The 20732-nt window shown below is 52.5% G+C and overlaps 1 protein-coding gene across 1 annotated transcript in view; it reads right to left on the bottom strand.

Annotated features, from left to right (window-relative positions):
• Positions 1-17629: 17629 nt before the first annotated feature.
• LOC144487699 (uncharacterized) overlaps positions 17630-20732 on the bottom strand; it is a 35243-nt gene continuing 32140 nt past the window's right edge. Inside the window, exon 4 of the mRNA XM_078205781.1 lies at positions 17630-18903. Within this exon, the coding sequence (XP_078061907.1) occupies positions 17759-18903 (1145 nt within the window). The 3' untranslated portion in view covers positions 17630-17758. The remainder of the gene's footprint in view (positions 18904-20732) is intronic.

The following is a 20732-nucleotide window of genomic DNA, read 5'->3' as shown; positions in this document are numbered from 1 at the left end:
GCTTAATGCTCCCTCCACTCACATTATCTGTATCTTTTAAGATCTGGTTGGTTGTAGGGATTCGCATTCTAATCAGTATTCTGTAACTTGATTTTGTGTCTCTGTGCCCTGTTTGAGAGCAGATTTCCACTCCATCTGACGAAGGAGCAGCGCTCCGAAAGCTAATGGTATTTGCTACCAAATAAACCTGTTGGACTTTAACCTGGTGTTGTTAAAACTCTTACTGTGTCCAAAGATGTGCAGGTTAGGTGGATTTGAGAATGTGTATATAAGATAGATTGAGAAGAGGAAAGGGTTAAAATTGGGATGCGTAACTAGAAATCAGTTGAGGGATAAACTGGTTTTGGAAAGGGCCTGAGGTGAGGGCGACAAGGCTCACCGAAACTACTGATCACGTTAAAGAAACTGCTGATAGGTAATTGTGGTTCTGGCTTCGGAGGGCAGGGCCTTATCAATTGGCCTTTTGTTCTTGAAATCAATCTAATCAGAAACATTAATAGCCATGTCCTTACGTGGCTATCGCCTTATGTTCTTGAAAGTAACCTAATCAAAATCTAACAATACAGCTATGCCCTTATTGGCTAACAGAAGTATGTGGATGTATGTCCGTCGGGTATAACTGAACCTGTTTTGTACGTCGGACAGAGACTCACGAACCCATGCTGGATGTGTATGGTCTCGCGATCTCTCCTCCGATGCAAGAAAGAAGGCTTTGGAGAAACCTGTGTCTCACCAGTTTTTGATCCGACTTCCGAAAAACGAATTCTACAGATTGGCCATGCTAAATTGCCCCTTAGTGTCCAAAGATGTACAGCTTAGGTGGGTTGGCCATGCTAAATTGCGTCTTGGTGTCCAAAGATGTGTAGGTTAGGTGGATTGGCCATGCTAAATTGTCCCTTAGTGTCCAAAGATGTGCAGGTTAGGTGGATTGGCCATGCTAAGTTGCACCTTAGTGTCCAAAGATGTGCAGGTTAGGTGGATTGGCCATGCTAAGTTGCACCTTAGTGTCCAAAGATGTGCAGGTTAGGTGGATTGGCCATGCTAAGTTGCACCTTAGTGTCCAGAGATGTACAGCTTAGGTGGGTTGGCCATGCTAAATTGCGTCTTGGTGTCCAAAGATGTGTGGGTTAGGTGGATTGGCCATGCTAAATTGCCCCTTAGTGTCCAATGATGTGTAGGTTAGGTGGATTGGCCATGCTAAATTGCCCCTTAGTGTCCAAAGATGTGCAGGTTAGGTGGATTGGCCATGCTAAATTGCCCCTTAGTGTCCAAAGATGTGCAGGTTAGGTGGATTGGCCATGCTAAATTGCCCACTTAGTGTCCAAAGATGTACGGGTTAGGTGGATTGGCCTTGCTAAATTGCCCCTTAGTGTCCAAAGATGTGCAGGTTGGGTGGATTGGCCGTGCTAAATTGTCCCTTAGTGTCCAAAGATGTGTAGGTTGGGTGGATTGGCCATGCTAAATTGTCCCTTAGTGTCTGAAGATGTGCATGTTGGGTGGATTGGCCCTGCTAAATTGCGTCTGAGTGTCCAAAGATGGTGTGGAGATGCCGGCGTTGGACTGGGGTGAACACAGTAAGAGTTTTAACAACACCAGGTTAAAGTCCAACAGGTTTACTTGGTAGCAAATGCCATTAGCTTTCGGAGCGCTGCTCCTTCGTCGGGCTATCCTGTCTGGAGACAGTAGACATCTCGTAAACCTGTGCTTAATGCTCCCTCCACCCACATTGTCTGTATCTTTAAGATCTGGTTGGCTGTAGGGATTCGCATTCTAATCAGCACTCTGTAACTTGATTTTGTGTCTCTGTTTGAGAGCAGATTTCCACTCCATCTGACGAAGGAGCAGCGCTCCGAAAGCTAATGGTATTTGCTACCAAATAAACCTGTTGGACTTTAACCTGGTGTTGTTAAAACTCTTACTGTGTCCAAAGATGTGCAGGTTAGGTGGATTTGAGAATGTGTATATAAGATAGATTGAGAAGAGGAAAGGGTTAAAATTGGGATGCGTAACTAGAAATCAGTTGAGGGATAAACTGGTTTTGGAAAGGGCCTGAGGTGAGGGCGACAAGGCTCACCGAAACTACTGATCACGTTAAAGAAACTGCTGATAGGTAATTGTGGTTCTGGCTTCGGAGGGCAGGGCCTTATCAATTGGCCTTTTGTTCTTGAAATCAATCTAATCAGAAACATTAATAGCCATGTCCTTACGTGGCTATCGCCTTATGTTCTTGAAAGTAACCTAATCAAAATCTAACAATACAGCTATGCCCTTATTGGCTAACAGAAGTATGTGAACAGAAGTATGTGGATGTATGTCCGTCGGGTATAACTGAACCTGTTTTGTATGTCGGACAGAGACTCACGAACCTATGCTGGATGTGTCTCGCGATCTCTCCTCCGATGCAAGAAAGAAGGCTTTCGGAGAAACCTGTGTCTCACCAGTTTTTGATCTGACTTCCGAAAAACAAATTCTACAGATTGGCCATGCTAAATTGCCCCTTAGTGTCCAAAGATGTGCAGGTTGGGTGGATTGGCCATGCTAAATTGCCCCTTAGTGTCCAAAGATGTGCAGGTTAGGTGGATTGGCCATGCTAAATTGCCCCTTAGTGTCCAAAGATGTGCAGGTTAGGTGGATTGGCCATGCTAAATTGTCCCTTAGTGTCCAAAGATGTGCAGGTTAGGTGGATTGGCCATGCTAAGTTGCACCTTAGTGTCCAAAGATGTGCAGGTTAGGTGGATTGGCCATGCTAAGTTGCACCCTAGTGTCCAGAGATGTACAGCTTAGGTGGGTTGGCCATGCTAAATTGCGTCTTGGTGTCCAAAGATGTGTGGGTTAGGTGGATTGGCCATGCTAAATTGCCCCTTAGTGTCCAATGATGTGTAGGTTAGGTGGATTGGCCATGCTAAATTGCCCCTTAGTGTCCAAAGATCTGCAGGTTAGGTGGATTGGCCATGCCAAATTGCCCCTTAGTGTCCAAAGATGTGCAGGTTAGGTGGATTGGCCATGCTAAATTGTCCCTTAGTGTCCAAAGATGTGCAGGTTAGGTGGATTGGCCATGCTAAGTTGCAGCTTAGTGTCCAAAGATGTGCAGGTTAGGTGGATTGGCCATGCTAAGTTGCACCTTAGTGTCCAGAGATGTACAGCTTAGGTGGGTTGGCCATGCTAAATTGCGTCTTGGTGTCCAAAGATGTGTGGGTTAGGTGGATTGGCCATGCTAAATTGCCCCTTAGTGTCCAATGATGTGTAGGTTAGGTGGATTGGCCATGCTAAATTGCCCCTTAGTGTCCAAAGATGTGCAGGTTAGGTGGATTGGCCATGCTAAATTGCCCCTTAGTGTCCAAAGATGTGTAGGTTGGGTGGATTGGCCATGCTAAATTGTCCCTTAGTGTCTGAAGATGTGCATGTTGGGTGGATTGGCCATGCTAAATTGCCCCTTAGTGTCCAAAGATGTGCAGGTTAGGTGGATTGGCCATGCTAAATTGTCCCTTAGTGTCCAAAGATGTGCAGGTTAGGTGGATTGGCCATGCTAAGTTGCACCTTAGTGTCCAAAGATGTGCAGGTTAGGTGGATTGGCCATGCTAAGTTGCACCTTAGTGTCCAAAGATGTGCAGGTTAGGTGGATTGGCCATGCTAAGTTGCACCCTAGTGTCCAGAGATGTACAGCTTAGGTGGGTTGGCCATGCTAAATTGCGTCTTGGTGTCCAAAGATGTGTGGGTTAGGTGGATTGGCCATGCTAAATTGCCCCTTAGTGTCCAATGATGTGTAGGTTAGGTGGATTGGCCATGCTAAATTGCCCCTTAGTGTCCAAAGATCTGCAGGTTAGGTGGATTGGCCATGCTAAATTGCCCCTTAGTGTCCAAAGATGTGTAGGTTGGGTGGATTGGCCATGCTAAATTGTCCCTTAGTGTCTGAAGATGTGCATGTTGGGTGGATTGGCCATGCTAAATTGCCCCTTAGTGTCCAAAGATGTGCAGGTTAGGTGGATTGGCCATGCTAAATTGTCCCTTAGTGTCCAAAGATGTGCAGGTTAGGTGGATTGGCCATGCTAAGTTGCACCTTAGTGTCCAAACATGTGCAGGTTAGGTGGATTGGCCATGCTAAGTTGCACCTTAGTGTCCAGAGATGTACAGCTTAGGTGGGTTGGCCATGCTAAATTGCGTCTTGGTGTCCAAAGATGTGTGGGTTAGGTGGATTGGCCATGCTAAATTGCCCCTTAGTGTCCAATGATGTGTAGGTTAGGTGGATTGGCCATGCTAAATTGCCCCTTAGTGTCCAAAGATGTGCAGGTTAGGTGGATTGGCCATGGTAAATTGCCCACTTAGTGTCCAAAGATGTACGGGTTAGGTGGATTGGCCATGCTAAATTGCCCCTTAGTGACCAAAGATGTGTAGGTTGGGTGGATTGGCCATGCTAAATTGTCGCTTAGTGTCTGAAGATGTGCAGGTTAGGTGGATTGGCCATGCTAAATTGCCCCTTAGTGTCCAAAGATGTGTAGGTTGGGTGGATTGGCCGCGCTAAATTGCGTCTGAGTGTCCAAAGATGGTGTGGAGATGCCGGCGTTGGACTGGGGTGAACACAGTAAGAGTTTTAACAACACCAGGTTAAAGTCCAACAGGTTTACTTGGTAGCAAATGCCATTAGCTTTCGGAGCGCTGCTCCTTCGTCGGGCTATCCTGTCTGGAGACAGTAGACATCTCGTAAACCTGTGCTTAATGCTCACTCCACCCACATTGTCTGTATCTTTAAGATCTGGTTGGCTGTAGGGATTCGCATTCTAATCAGCACTCTGTAACTTGATTTTGTGTCTCTGTTTGAGAGCAGATTTCCACTCCATCTGACGAAGGAGCAGCGCTCCGAAAGCTAATGGTATTTGCTACCAAATAAACCTGTTGGACTTTAACCTGGTGTTGTTAAAACTCTTACTGTGTCCAAAGATGTGCAGGTTAGGTGGATTTGAGAATGTGTATATAAGATAGATTGAGAAGAGGAAAGGGTTAAAATTGGGATGCGTAACTAGAAATCAGTTGAGGGATAAACTGGTTTTGGAAAGGGCCTGAGGTGAGGGCGGCAAGGCTCACCGAAACTACTGATCACGTTAAAGAAACTGCTGATAGGTAATTGTGGTTCTGGCTTCGGAGGGCAGGGCCTTATCAATTGGCCTTTTGTTCTTAAAATCAATCTAATCAGAAACGTTAATAGCCATGTCCTTACGTGGCTATCGCCTTATGTTCTTGAAAGTAACCTAATCAAAATCTAACAATACAGCTATGCCCTTATTGGCTAACAGAAGTATGTGGATGTATGTCCGTCGGGTATAACTGAACCTGTTTTGTACGTCGGACAGAGACTCACGAACCCATGCTGGATGTGTATGGTCTCGCGATCTCTCCTCCGATGCAAGAAAGAAGGCTTTCGGAGAAACCTGTGTCTCACCAGTTTTTGATCTGACTTCCGAAAAACGAATTCTAAAGATTGGCCATGCTAAATTGCCCCTTAGTGTCCAAAGATGTGTAGGTTAGGTGGATTGGCCATGCTAAGTTGCACCTTAGTGTCCAGAGATGTACAGCTTAGGTGGGTTGGTCATGCTAAATTGTCCCTTAGTGTCCAAGGATGTGTAGGTTCGGTGGATTGGCCATGCTAAATTGTCCCTTAGTGTCCAAAGATGTGCAGGTTAGGTGGATTGGCCATGCTAAATTGCCCACTTAGTGTCCAAAGATGTACGGTTAGGTGGATTGGCCATGCTAAATTGCATCTTAGTGTCCAAAGCTGGTTTGGCCTTGCTAAATTGGGCACAGCTTGCAGGAAGTTGCCTCGCTCCAGCCCCATCTTGAGTTGGTCTTGGAGACGTACAGAACAGACAACAAAGGCTGCTGTGACCCTTACTTTTCCAAACATTGAGGGTTACAGGAGGTGGGAATCAGGAACAGGGCGATAACAGAGTTCGAGGAGCGGGAGAGGGAGAGTGTGGCATTTGCATTCAGTGAGGTGCACCCTTCGCTCCCCTGGAGAATTGGAAATCCCTTGGCCAACTCGACGGTGCAGTTGTTCCCATCCCCCCGCTGAGCTAACTAGAGGACGTGGTGGAGCCTGAGAAGCTGGGCTGGCTCAGCAAAGCCCTGGGGGGCAGCTGAAGGGCCTCTCTTCGGCGGACTGGGTGCAGGAGCGCCCGCAGAGGGGGGAGGGAAAGTGCCGCTCGCCGGTGTGGACCCAGCGATGCTCCAGCAGGCTGGAGGCGGTGGCGAATTTGCGGGCGCAAGACTCCACCCTCGGGTCCGATGCCCAGGCAGCGGTGGGATGCCAGCCCCAAGGTGGGGCAGGGGAAGCGTTTGCCGCAGACGCACTGGGCCCCTTGCCCTCGCTGGTGTCGGGCCAGGTTGGAGGAGCGGCCAAAGGTCCTTTCATGCACGTGGCAAGTGTAGGATCCCTCGGCGCCGCTCTCGGCCCCTCCCCCTCTCCCTGCCGGCCAGGGAGACTCCACTCCCGTGGGATTGCGACACTCGGGGGACATCTGGACGCGGCGCTAGCTTTGGGAATCTCAGCAGGAAGCACTCCATCTCCGAGGGCCTGGAACGAGAGACCGGGGTGAGACAACGGGGCAGCCCGGTGACTTCGATCAAAGTGAGCGTGGACGTACGAAGGCCCCACTCCCCCACCTCTCTGCAACCATCCTGCATTTAGATAGCGTCAGCACAGGAGCGCCGCACTGTGGGAGGGTCAGTGCTGAGGGAGCGCCGCACTGTGGGAGGGTCAGTGCTGAGGGAGTGCCGCACTGTGGGAGGGTCAGTGCTGAGGGAGCGCCGCACTGTGGGAGGGTCAGTGCTGAGGGAGCGCCGCACTGTGGGAGGGTCAGTGCTGAGGGAGCGTCGCACTGTGGGAGGGTCAGTGCTGAGGGAGCGCCGCACTGTGGGAGGGTCAGTGCTGAGGGAGTGCCGCACTGTGTGAGGGTCAGTGCTGAGGGAGCGCCGCACTGTGGGAGGGTCAGCACAGAAGGAGCGCCGCACTGTGGGAGGGTCAGTGATGAGGGAGCGCTGCACTGTGGGAAGGTCAGTGCTGAGGGAGCGCTGCACTGTGGGAAGGTCAGTGCTGAGGGAGCACCGCACTGTGGGAGGGTCAGTGCTGAAGGAGCACCGCACTGTGGGAGGGTCAGTGCTGAGGGAGCGCTGCACTGTGGGAGGGTCAGTGCTGAGGGAGCGCCGCACTGTGGGAGGGTCGGTGCTGAGGGAGCGCTGCACTGTGGGAGGGTCAGTGTTGAGGGAGCGCCGCACTTTGGGAGGGTCAGTGCTGAGGGAGCGCCGCACTGTGGGAGGGTCAGTGCTGAGGGAGCGGCGCACTGTGGGAGGGTCAGTGCTGAGGGAGCACCGCACTGTGGGAGGGTCAGTGCTGAGGGAACGCCGCACTGTGGGAGGGTCAGTGCTGAGGGAGCGCTGCACTGTGGGAGGGTCGGTGCTGAGGGAGCATTGCACTGTGGGAGGGTCAGTGCTGAGGGAGCGCCGCACTGTGGGAGGGTCAGTGCTGAGGGAGCGCTGCACTGTGGGAGGGTCGGTGCTGAGGGAGCGTTGCACTGTGGGAGGGTCAGTGCTGAAGGAGCGCCGCACTGTGGGAGGGTCGGTGCTGAGGGAGCGCCGCACTGTGGGAGGGTCGGAGCTGAGGGAGCGCTGCACTGTGGGAGGGTCAGTGTTGAGGGAGCGCCGCACTGTGGGAGGGTCAGTGCTGAGGGAGCGCTGCACTGTGGGAGGGTCGGTGCTGAGGGAGCGCCGCACTGTGGGAGGGTCAGTGCTGAAGGAGCGCCGCACTGTGGGAGGGTCAGTGCTGAGGGAGCGCCGCACTGTGGGAGGGTCGGTGCTGAGGGAGCGCTGCACTGTGGGTCAGTGTTGAGGGAGCGCCACACTGTCGGAGGGTCGGTGCTGAGGGAGCGCCGCACTGTGGGAGGGTCGGTGCTGAGGAAGCGCCGCACTGAGGGAGGATCAGTGCTAAGGGAGCGCCGCACTGTGGGAGGGTCAGTGCTGAGGGAGCGCCGCACTGTGGGAGGGTCAGTGCTGAGGGAGCGCCGCACTGTGGGAGGGTCGGTGCTGAGGGAGCGCTGCACTGTGGGTCAGTGTTGAGGGAGCGCCACACTGTCGGAGGGTCGGTGCTGAGGGAGCGCCGCACTGTGGGAGGGTCGGTGCTGAGGAAGCGCCGCACTGAGGGAGGATCAGTGCTAAGGGAGCGCCGCACTGTGGGAGGGTCAGTGCTGAGGGAGCGCCGCACTGTGGGAGGGTCAGTGCTGAGGGAGCGCCGCACTGTGGGAGGGTCAGTGCTGAGGGAGCATCGCACTGTGGGAGGGTCAGTGCTGAGGGAGCGCCGCACTGTGGGAGGGTCAGTGCTGAGGGAGCGCCGCACTGTGGGAGGGTCAGTGCTGAGGGAGCGCCGCACTGTGGGAGGGTCAGTGCTAAGGGAGCGCTGCACTGTGGGAGGGTCAGTGCTGAGGGAGCGCCGCACTGTGGGAGGGTCAGTGCTGACACATTTGGAGATGCCACCTACCTGATGGGGCTTTAAACAGAAGCCCCTTGTGTGATTCCAGTCGACCTTGAAAGTTTGTAGGGCACTATTCTGAAGAACAGGGTGCGTCCTCACCCATGTCTGTCCCTCCACTTCCATCATTGCAGCCACAGTCTCGTTCTCGGACAATGGGCCCAAACCCTGGGCCAGTTGACTGTTGCGTACTCTGCACCCAAACACTTCCAACGGGGATGTGGAACATTTTGGGACAGTACTGGCGAATATAGCCTTGGAGAATTCTTCACGGGCTCTTCCGAGCCTCCGTAGGCATCAGGACAGAGCCACGGAAGGTTTTGGATTACTCATGGCACTTGAAAGAGATCTAGGGGTACAGGTTCGTAGCTCCTTGAAAGTGGAGTCACAAGTGGACAGAGTGGTGAAGAAGGCATTCGGCATGCTTGGTTTCATTGGTCAGAACATTGAATACAGGAGTTGGGACGTCTTGTTGAAGTTGTACAAGACATTGGTAAGGCCACACTTGGAATACTGTGTACAGTTCTGCTCACCCAATTAGAACATAGAACAGTACAGCACAGAACAGGCCCTTTGGCCCACGATGTTGTGCCGAGCTTTATCTGAAACCAAGATCAAGCTATCCCACTCCCTATCATCCTGGTCTGCTCCATGTGCCTATCCAATAACCGCTTAAATGTTCCTAAAGTGTCTGACTCCACTATCACTGCAGGCAGTCCATTCCACACCCCAACCACTCTCTGTGTAAAGAACCTACCTCGGACATCCTTCCTGTATCTCCCACCACGAACCCTATAGTTATGCCCCCTTGTAATAGCTCCATCCACCCGAGGAAATAGTCTTTGAACGTTCACTCTATCTATCCCCTTCATCATTTTATAAACCTCTATTAAGTCTCCCCTCAGCCTCCTCCGCTCCACAGAGAACAGCCCTAGCTCCCTCAACCTTTCCTCATAAGACCTACCCTCCAAACCAGGCAGCATCCTGGTAAATCTCCTCTGCACTCTTTCCAGTGCATCCACATCCTTCTTATAGTGAGGTGACCAGAACTGCACACAATATTCCAAATGTGGTCTCACCAAGGTCCTGTACAGTTGCAGCATAACCCCACGGCTCTTAAACTCAAACCCCCTGTTAATAAAAGCTAACACACTATTGGCCTTCTTCACAGCTCTATCCACTTGAGTGGCAACCTTCAGAGATCTGCGGATATGGACCCCAAGATCTCTCTGTTCCTCCAGTCTTCAGAACCCTACCTTTGACCCTGTAATCCACATTTAAATTTGTCCTACCAAAATGAATCACCTCACATTTATCAGGGTTAAACTCCATCTGCCATTTTTCAGCCCAGCTTTGCATCCTATCTATGTCTCTTTGCAGTCTACAACAGCCCTCCACCTCATCCACTACTCCACCAATCTTGGTGTCATCAGCAAATTTACTGATCCACCCTTCAGCCCCCTCCTCTCAGTCATTAATAAAAATCACAAATAGCAGAGGACCAAGCACTGATCCCTGTGGCACTCCGCTAGCAACCTGCCTCCAGTCCGAAAATTTTCCATTCACCACCACCCTCTGTCTTCGATCAGACAGCCAGTTACCTATCCAATCGGCCAACTTTCCCTCTATCCCACACCTCCTCACTTTCATCATAAGCTGACCATGGGGGACCTTATCAAACACCTTACTAAAATCCATGTATATGACATTAACTGCCCTACCTCCATCAACACACTTAGATACCTCCTCAAAAAATTCTATCAACTTTGTGAGGCACGACTTGCCCTTCACAAATCCGTGCGGACTATCCTGGATTAATCCGCATCTTTCTAAATGGTCGTAAATCCCATCCCTAAGGACCTTTCCATCAACTTACCAACCGAAGTAAGACTAACCGGCCTATAATTACCAGGGTCATTTCTATTCCCTTTCTTAAACAGAGGAACAACATTCGCCACTCTCCAGTCCTTATAGAAAGGATATTATTAAACTAGAAAGAGTGCAGAAAAGATTTACTAGGATGCTACCGGGACTTGATGGTTTGAGTTATAAGGAGAGGCTGGATAGACTGGGACTTTTTTCTCTGGAGCGTAGGAGGCTGAGGGGTGATCTTATAGAGGTCTATAAAATAATGAGGGGCACAGATCAGCTAGATAGTCAATATCTTTTCCCAAAGGTAGGGGAGTCTAAAACTAGAGGGCATAGATTTAAGGTGAGAGGGGAGAGATACAAAAGTGCCCAGAGGGGCAATTTTTTCACACAGAGGGTGGTGAGTGTCTGGAACGAGCTGCCAGAGGTAGTAGAGGTGGGTACAATTTTGTCTTTTAAAAAGCGTTTAGACAGTTAGATGGGTACGATGGGTATAGAGGGATATGGGCCAAATGGGACTAGCTTAGGGGTTTAAAAAAAAGTGAACAGAATTCCCACTCACCTGAAGAAGGGGCTTGGAGCTCAGAAAGCTTGTGTGGCTTTTGCTACCAAATAAACCTGTTGGACTTTAACCTGGTGTTGTTAAACTTCTTACTTTTAAAAAAAAGGACAGCATGGACACGTTGGGCCGAAGGGCCTGTTTCCATGCTGTAAACCTCTTTGACTCCCGACCAATAAGAATCCAGCTTGGATCCAGGAAGTTACGGAGGACACGTGGTCTTTCCTGGGATGAAGGGCTCGCTCTGTGTACCGCTGGACGGGACTGGAAAAGAACTAAGTGTTTCTTAGCTGAGAGAGCGCGCTGTCCGCCCGACTCACCGATATTTCCATTGGGGGCTTCACTTTTAACACCTCGCCCGTCACGGCAACTCGGGATCCTCGGAACGCTGCTGGAGTCTCGAGTGTTGGACCCTCAAGTTCTCCAATCGGGCCGCGATAGTGCTGTGTCCCCCCCCCCCCCCCCCCGCATATCCCTGTTCCCTTTGAGTGGCACGGTGGCACAGTGGTTAGCGCTGCTGCCTCACAGCGCCAGGGACCCGGGTTCGATTCCCGGCTCGGGTGACTGTGTTTGATTTGATTTATTATTGTCACATGCATTGGGATACAGTATTGTTTCTCGCACGCTATACAGACAAAGCATACCGTTCATAGAGAAGGAAAGGAGAGGGTGTAGAATGTAGTGTTACAGTCACAGCTAGGGGTGTAGAGAAAGATCAACTTAATGCGAGGTCGGTCCATTCAAAAGTCTGACGGCAGCAGCAGGGAAGAAGCTGTTCTTGAGTCGGTCGGTACGTGACCTCAGACTTTTGTATCTCTTTCCCGACGGAAGAAGGTGGAAGAGAGAATGTCCGGGGTGCGTTGGGGGGATCCTTGTGTGGAGTTTGCACGTTCTCCCCGTGTCTGCGTGGGTTTCCTCCGGGTGCTCTGGTTTCCTCCCGCAGTCTGAAAGACGTGCTGGTTAGGGTGCATAGGCCAAGCTGAAATTCTCCCTCAGTGGAACCTGAACAGGCACCAGAGTGTGGCGACTGGGGGATTCTCACAGTAACTTCATTGCAGCGTTAATGTAAGACTTACGTGTGACACTAATAAACAATTAAACTTTTAAAACGCTGCAGTCCTTGTTCTGCTACAGACCATCGTGGTCCCAGATAGAAGTCTACAAGATTATGAGGGGCATGGACAGAGTGGATAGTCAAAAGCTTTTTCCCCAGGGCGGAAGAGTCAATTACTAGGGGGCATAGGTTTAAGGTGCGAGGGGCAAGGTTTAAAGGAGATGTACAAGGTAGATTTTTTACACAGAAGGTGGTGGGTGCCTGGAACTCGCTGCCGGGGGAGGGAGTGGAAGCGGATACGACAGTGAGGTTTAAGGGGCGTCTGGACAAATCCATGAATAGGATGGGAATAGAGGGATACGGTCCCCGGAAGGGGAGGGGGTTTTAGTTCAGTCGGGGCAGCATGGTCGGTGCAGGCTTGGAGGGGCCGAAGGGCCTGTTCCTGTGCTGGAATTTTCTTTTGTTCTTTGATATCAGCTATGAACTCCACATCGCGAGCGAGGGAACACACGATATTGGAGAGGGGTTTGAATCAGTCAGCCCGGGAGGAAGTTCCAGCCTCCTGGGGTGGGTGGAACAGGGGCGGGGGGGGGGGTGGAAAGGGTGGTTCTCAGCCCCTCCAGGGATGGGCCGGGAGGGGGGTTGTGGGTAGTTTCCCGTGGCTTGTTGCCACGTGGAACCCCAAAACGACACAAGGCGAGGCGAAGAGTGGACAGGCCTTGTTTGCCAGTAGTCTTAACCACAGGATAAACTGGTGCGACCAGGATCAGGAAGCTTGAGGGTGGGTATGGGAAGTTGCCGGAGAGAGTAAGATCCAGACAGCTCTATCGTCCCCCCGCCCGCCCGCGGGGGTGGCCTTCTCTCCCATAGTCTGGGGGAAGGCCGAGTCTCCGTCTTTCGTCACCTTTGTTCACACAACTTGTACTTATTCAATTTACTGACTGTCGCACGTTTTGGGCCTCGATGTCGACAAAACGAAGGAGATTGTCATTGACTTCAGGAAGCGTAAAGGAGAACATCCCCCTGTCGACATCAACGGGGACAAAGTAGAAAGGGTCGAGAGCTTCAAGTTTCTAGGTGTCCAGATCACCAACAACCTGTCCTGGTCCCCCCCATGCCGACACTATAGTTAAGAAAGCCCCACCAACGCCTCTACTTTCTCAGAAGACTAAGGAAATTTGGGCATGTCAGCTACGACTCTCACCAACTTTTACAGATGCCCCATAGAAAGCATTCTTTCTGGTTGTATCACAGCTCGGTCTGGGGCTCCTGCTCTGCCCAAGACCGCAAGGAACTACAAAAGGGGTCGTGAATGTAGCCCATTCCATCACGCAAACCAGCCTCCCATCCATTGACTCTGTCTACACTTCCCGCTGCCTCGGGGAAAAGCAGCCGGCATAATTAAGGACCCCCCCACGCACCCCGGACATTCTCTCTTCCACCTTCTTCCGTCGGGAAAAAGATACAAAAGTCTGAGGTCACGTACCGACCGACTCAAGAACAGCTTCTTCCCTGCTGCCGTCAGACTTTTGAATGGACCTACCTCGCATTAAGTTGATCTTTCTCTACACCCTAGCTGTGACTGTAACACTACATTCTGCACCCTCTCCTTCTCTATGAACGGTATGCTTTGTCTGTACAGCGCGCAAGAAACAGTACTTTTCACTGTATCCCAATACATGTGACAATAATAAATCAAATAAAACTCTTGTCTCATTGATTTCGTGGAGGTGGCTTTGAGGATTTTTTTACAACTCCTCCAGCCCAGAAGCAGGCCATTCGGCCCTGTCCCTTTCACTGCCAGCCCTTTCCGATTTAGCCCCACACCCCAGTTTTCTCACCCCAATGAGGAGTGAACCGTTTACATTCCCAGCTGACCACATCCAGCCGCCTGTTACTCTCCCAAACTCGAGGCAGATCCAAGCCGGGTGTGTCCCATCTTTCTCAGAAGATAGGATATCCCATCCCTTCTTAGTTGCTGCTCCAGCAAACCTCCTATGATTCGATTTATTATTGTCACATGGATTAGCATACAAGTATTGTTTCTTGCGCGCTGTACAAAGCATACCGTTCATAGAGAAGGAAAGGAGAGGGTGCAGAATGTAGTGTTACAGTCACAGCTAGGGTGTGGAGAGAAAGATCAACTTAATGCGAGGTAGGTCCATTCAAAGGTCTGACGGCAGCAGCAGGGAAGAAGCTGTTCTTTGATTTATTATTGTCACATGTATTGGGATACAATGAAAAGTATTGTGTCTTGCGCGCTGTACAAAGCATACCGTTCATAGAGAAGGAAAGGAGAGGGTGCAGAATGTAGCGTTACAGTCACAGCTAGGGTGTGGAGAGAAAGATCAACTTAACGCGAGGTAGGTCCATTCAAAAGTCTGATGGCAGCAGGGATTCGAACCCAGGTCCCCAGAACATTAGCTGGATTGATAACGTAGCGATAACAAGACCATCACTTAACCCGCCATGCTAAATTGCCCCTTAGTGTCCAAAGATGTGTAGGTTAGGTGGATTGGCCATGCTAAATTGCCCCTTAGTGTCCAAAGATGTGTAGGTTAGGTGGATTGGCCATGCTAAATTGTCCCTTGGTGTCCAAAGATGTGCAGATTAGGTGGATTGGCCATGCTAAATTGCCCCTTAGTGTCCAAAGATGTGTAGGTTAGGTGGATTGGCCATGCTAAATTGCCCCTTAGTGTCCAAAGATGTGTAGGTTAGGTGGATTGGCCATGCTAAATTGCCCCTTAGTGTCCAAAGATGTGCAGGTTAGGTGGATTGGTCATGCTAAATTGTCCCTTGGTGTCCAAAGATGTGCAGATTAGGTGGATTGGCCATGCTAAATTGCCCCTCAGTGTCCAAAGATGTGTAGGTTAGGTGGATTGGCCATGCTAAATTGTCCCTTAGTGTCCAAAGATGTGTAGGTTAGGTGGATTGGTCATGCTAAATTGTCCCTTGGTGTCCAAAGATGTGCAGATTAGGTGGATTGGCCATGCTAAATTGTCCCTTAGTGTCCAAAGCTGCGCAGGTTAGGTGGATTGGCCATGCTAAATTGTCCCTTAGTGTCCAAAGATGTGCAGGTTAGGTGGATTGGCCATGCTAAATTGTCCCTTAGTGTCCAAAGATGTGTGGGTTAGGTGGATTGGCCATGCTAAATTGTCCCTTAGTGTCCAAAGATGTGTGGGTTAGGTGGATTGGCCATGCTAAATTGTCCCTTAGTGTCCAAAGATGTGTAGGTTAGGTGGATTGGCCATGCTAAATTGTCCCTTGGTGTCCAAAGATGTGCGGGCTAGGTGGATTGGCCATGCTAAATTGTCCCTTAGTGTCCAAAGATGTGCGGGTTAGGTGGATTGGCCATGCTAAATTGTCCCTTAGTGTCCAAAGATGTGCGGGCTAGGTGGATTGGCCATGCTAAATTGTCCCTTAGTGTCCAAAGATGTGCGGGTTAGGTGGATTGGCCATGCTAAATTGCCCGTGTCAGAGGAATCAGCAGGGTAAATACCTGGGGTTACGGGGATAGGGCCTGGATGGGATTGTTGTTGGTGCAGACCCAATGGGCCGAATGGCCTTTCTACAACGTAGGTATTCTATGATTCCCAGACGGCATGTTGCAGTAAAAGATTCCGTTATGTTTCTGACCAACGGTAGCACAGTGGTTAGCGCTGCTGCCTCACAGCGCCAGGGACCCGGGTTCGATCCCCGGCTCGGGTCACTGTCTGTGGGGAGTCTGCACGTTCTCCCCGTGTCTGCGTGGGTTTCCTCCAGGTGCTCCGGTTTCCTCCCACTGTTCGAAAGACGTGCTGGTTAGGCGGATTGGCCGTGCTAAATTGCCCCTTTGGCACTGTTCTATAAAACTCTATTCCAATCTATCCTTCGGACTGTGGGAGGAAACCGGAGCACCCGGAGGAAACCCACTCAGACACGGGGAGAACGTGCAAACTCCACACGGACAGCGACCCAAGCCGGGAATCGATACCCGGCTCCCTGACGCTGTGAGGCAGCAGTGCTAACAACTGCGCCACCGTGCCGCCCCGTTTGTTAGGCCTCCTCTGGAAACTGTCTCCAGTTCTGGGGGCCGTACTCGAGAGAGGATGTGAAACCATTGGAGAGAGAGCGTAGAGGAGATTCAGGAGAATGATTCATAGAATCCCTACAGTGCAGGAGGAGGCCATTCGGCCCATTACGTCTGCACCAACAGCAATCCCACCCTATCCCCGTAACCTCACACACTAACATTAGCTAATCCCCCTGACACTAAGGGGCAATATAGCATGGCCAATTCCCCTAACTTACACATCTTTGGACACTAAGGGGCAATTTAGCATGGCCAATCCACCCAACCTACACATCTTTGAACACTAATGGACAATTTAGCATGGCCAATCCACCTAACCCGCACATCTTTGGACACTAATGGACAATTTAGCATGGCCAATCCACCTAACCTACACATCTTTGGACACTAAGGGACAATTTAGCATGGCCAATCCACCTAACCTACACATCTTTGGACACTGAGGGGCAATTTAGCATGGCCAATCCACCCTAACCTGCACATCTTTGAACACTAATGGACAATTTAGCATGGCCAATCCACCTAACCCGCACATCTTTGGACACTAATGGACAATTTAGCATGGCCAATCCACCTAACCTACACATCTTTGGACACTAATGGACAATTTAGCATGGCCAATCCACCTCACCTGCAGATGTTTGGAGTGTGGGGAGAATCCGGAGCACCCGGAGGAAACCCACGCAGACACGGGGCGGCTGGGGGAGGGGAGGGAGAACGTGCAGACTCCACACAGACAGTGAGTGACCCGAGGCTGGAATCGAAGCCTGGTCGCCGGCGGTCCGAGGCAGCAGTGCTAACCCACTGTGCCGCCGTGCCGTCTGGTCCCGGGTGTCCTCAGTGGGTGAGTGGGAATGTAGAGATTGGGATGGATGAGGGGTCGGGGAGGGATTCGAATGGAGATGGGGAAAGGGAGAAAGGGAGGAGAGATGGGGAAGGGGGAGGGGGGATTCGAATGGAGATGGGGAGGGGTGACGGGGAGAGGGGGAGGGGTGGTGGGGAGAGGGGGAGGGGTGATGGGGAGAGGGGGAGGGGTGATGGGGAGAGGGGATGGGGGGATTCGAATGGAGATGGGGAAGGGGTGATGGGGAGAGGGGAGGGGTGATGGGGAGAGGGGGAGGGGAGAGGGGGAGGGGAGAGGGGGAGGGGAGAGGGGGAGGGGAGGGGAGAGGGGGGATTCGAATGGAGATGGGGAAGGGGTGATGGGGAGAGGGGATGGGTGATGGGGAGAGGGGAGGGGTGATGGGGAGAGGGGATTCGAATGGAGATGGGGAAGGGGTGATGGGAGGAGGGGAGGGGTGATGGGGAGAGGGGGAGGGGAGAGGGGGGATTAAAATGGAGATGGGGAAGGGGTGATGGGAGGAGGGGAGGGGTGATGGGGAGAGGAGAGGGGGAGGGGAGAGGGGGGATTCAAATGGAGGTGGGGAAGGGGTGATGGGGAGAGGGGGAGGGGAGAGGGGGAGGGGAGATGGGGAAGGGGAGGGGGGATTCGAATGGAGATGGGGAAGGGGAGAGGGGGGAAGGGGAGAGGGGGAGGGGAGAGGGGATTCGAATGGAGATGGGGAAGGGGAGGGGAGATGTAGAAGGGGGAGGGGGGATTCGAATGGAGATGGGGAAGGGGGGAGGGGTGATGGGGAGAGGGGGAGGGGTGATGGGGAGAGGAGATGGGGAGAGGGGAGGAGGGGAGGGGGGTCAGGAGGCGGGCTCCTGTGTCCCCCCATCGCCAGCGTGGACCCGCTGGTGCTTGAGGCGGGCGGAGGACTGTGAGAAGCCCTTGCCGCAGGTGGGGCAGACGAAGGGCCGCTCACCGGTGTGGACCCGCTGGTGGATGGCCAGGGTGGAGGACAGGGCAAAGCCCCGGCCGCAGGTGCCGCAGACGTAGGGCCGCTCGCCGGTGTGGACCCGGTGGTGGACCATCAGGGCCGCCTGCTGGATGAAGGCCTTGCCGCAGACCGTGCAGACAAAGTCCTTGGCGCCGGTGTGGGTGCGCCGGTGGGCCTGCAGGTTGCCCGAGTCCACGAAGCGCTTGCCGCAGACGGGGCAGGCGAAGGGGCGCTCGCCGGTGTGGGTGCGCTGGTGAGTGCGCAGGTTGCAGAGCCAGCGGAAGCGCTTGCCGCAGAGCGGGCAGGCAAAGGGGCGCTCGTCCGTGTGCACCCGCTGGTGGGTGAGCAGGGAGGAGGACTGGGTGAAGGCCCGCCCGCAGTCGGCGCAGACGTAGGGCCGCTCGCCGCGGTGCAGCCGCCGGTGCGCCACCAGCACCGAGGACTGGGTGAAGCCCTTGCCGCAGTCGGGGCAGACGTAGGGCCGCTCGCCGGTGTGCACCCGCTGGTGGGCCAGCAGCGTGGAGGAGTGGGCAAAGGCCTTGCCGCACTCAGCGCAGATGTAGGGCCGCTCGCCGGTGTGGCCCCGCTGGTGCACGCTGAGGCTGGACGGGTCGGTGAAGCCGTTGCCGCAGACGGAGCAGGTGTAGGGCCGCTCGCCGGTGTGCACCCACTGGTGGGTCAGCAGCCCCGACATGCGGGCAAACGCCTTGCCGCAGCGGGGGCAGGAGTGGGGCCTCTCGCCGCTGTGGCCCAGCATGTGAATCTTCAGCTGCGACGGGTACAGGAAGCCCTTGCCACACACCGGGCAGGGGCAGGGCCGCTCGGCGCCGTGGCTCCTCTTGTGTCGCGACAGGTTGGACGACTGGGTGAAGCTACGGGCACACACCGGGCAGCTGTAGGCCTTGCCCCCTCTCCCTCGGCCCGGATCTCCGCCGGCGCTCCCTCCTCTCGGCTCTGTCGAATCCTCCGGCTCCACGCTTCCCGTCTCCTGCGCTCCCTCCATCGCGCACGTGCCTGGGGGGGATCGGGAAGGAAAACGCCGCAGTGTTAGAGGCGGGACGGGCAGCGAGGGGAAACAAGTTGCATGCAAGGGGCAGAACGGCCTGCAACCGCGTGCTGGACGGCCATAACTGGGGCTTGGGTTCATGGCACACCATCGGTGACCCCCACAACCTGCCTGGGCTGGTAAAATCTCACTAACAGTCCTGCCTGGAGACAATACACGTCTCTTTAACCTGTGCAGAACCCTCTCTCCACTACTCATCTTTGGACACTAAGGGAGAATTTAGCATGGCCAATCTAGCTGAACTGCACATCTTTGGACACTAAGGGGCAATTTAGCATGGCTAATCCACCTAACCTACACACCTTTGGACTCCAAGCGGCAAGTTGGCATGGCCAGTCCACCTAACCTGCACACCTTTGAACACCAAATGGCAATTTAGCATGGCCAATCCATCTAACCTACACATCTTTGGACACCAAGGGACAATTTAGCACGGCCAATCCACCTAATCTACCCATCTTTGGACATGAAGGGACAATTTAGAATGGCCAATCCACCTAATCTACCCATCTTTGGACATGAAGGGACAATTTAGAATGGCCAATCCACCTAATCTACCCATCTTTGGACATGAAGGGACAATTTAGAATGGCCAATCCACCTAACCTACACATCTTTGGACACTAAGGGACAATTTAGCATGGCCAATCCACCTAACCTACACATCTTTGGACACCAAGGGACAATTTAGCACGGCCAATCCACCTAATCTACCCATCTTTGGACACTAATGGGCAATTTAGAATGGCCAATCCACCTAACCTACACATCTTTGGACACTAAGGGGCAATTTAGAATGGCCAATCCACCTAACCTACACATCTTTGGACACTAAGGGGCAATTTAGCATGGTTAATTCACCTAACCGGCACATCTTTGGACAGAAGGGACAATTTACCATGGCCAATTCACCTAACCTACACATCTTTGGACACTAAGGGGCAATTTAGCATGGCCAATCCACCTAACCTGCACATCTTTGGACACTAAGGGACAATTTAGCATGGTCAATCCACCTAACCTACACATCTTTGGACACTAAGGGGCAATTTAGCATGGCCAATCCACCTAACCTACACATCTTTGGACACTAAGGGGCAATTTAGCATGGCCAATCCATCTAACCTGCACATCTTTGGACACTAAGGGACAATTTAGCATGGCCAATCCACCTAACCTACACATCTTTGGACACTAAGGGACAATTTAGCATGGCCAATCCACGTAACCTGCACATCTTTGGATACTAAGGGGCAATTTAGCATGGCCAATCCACCTAACCTACACATCTTTGGACACTAAGGGACAATTTAACATGGCCAATTCACCTAACCTACACATCTTTGGACACTAAGGGACAATTTAGCATGGCCGATCCACCTAACCTGCACATCTGTGGACACTAAGGGACAATTTAGCATGGCCAATCCACCTAACCCGCACATCTTTGGACACTAAGGGACAATTTAGCATGGCCAATCCACCTAACCCGCACATCTTTGGACACTAAGGGACAATTTAGCACGGCCAATCCACCTAACCTGCACATCTTTGGACACTAAGGGGCAATTTAGCACGGCCAATCCACCTAACCTGCACATCTTTGGACAGTGGGAGGAAATTGGAGCACCCGGAGGAAACCCACGCAGACACGGGGGGAGAACGTGCAGACTCCACAGTCACCAGTCAAGGGCGGCACGGTGGCACAGTCGGTTAGCGCTGCTGCCTCACAGTTCGATTCCCGGCTTGGGTCACTGTCTGTGCGGAGTCTGCATGT

This window comes from Mustelus asterias, unplaced genomic scaffold (genome assembly GCF_964213995.1).
Source record: "Mustelus asterias unplaced genomic scaffold, sMusAst1.hap1.1 HAP1_SCAFFOLD_983, whole genome shotgun sequence".
Taxonomy (NCBI): domain Eukaryota; kingdom Metazoa; phylum Chordata; class Chondrichthyes; order Carcharhiniformes; family Triakidae; genus Mustelus; species Mustelus asterias.
Note: the sequence above shows the minus strand (reverse complement) of the source record. Positions and strands in the feature narration are given on the sequence as shown.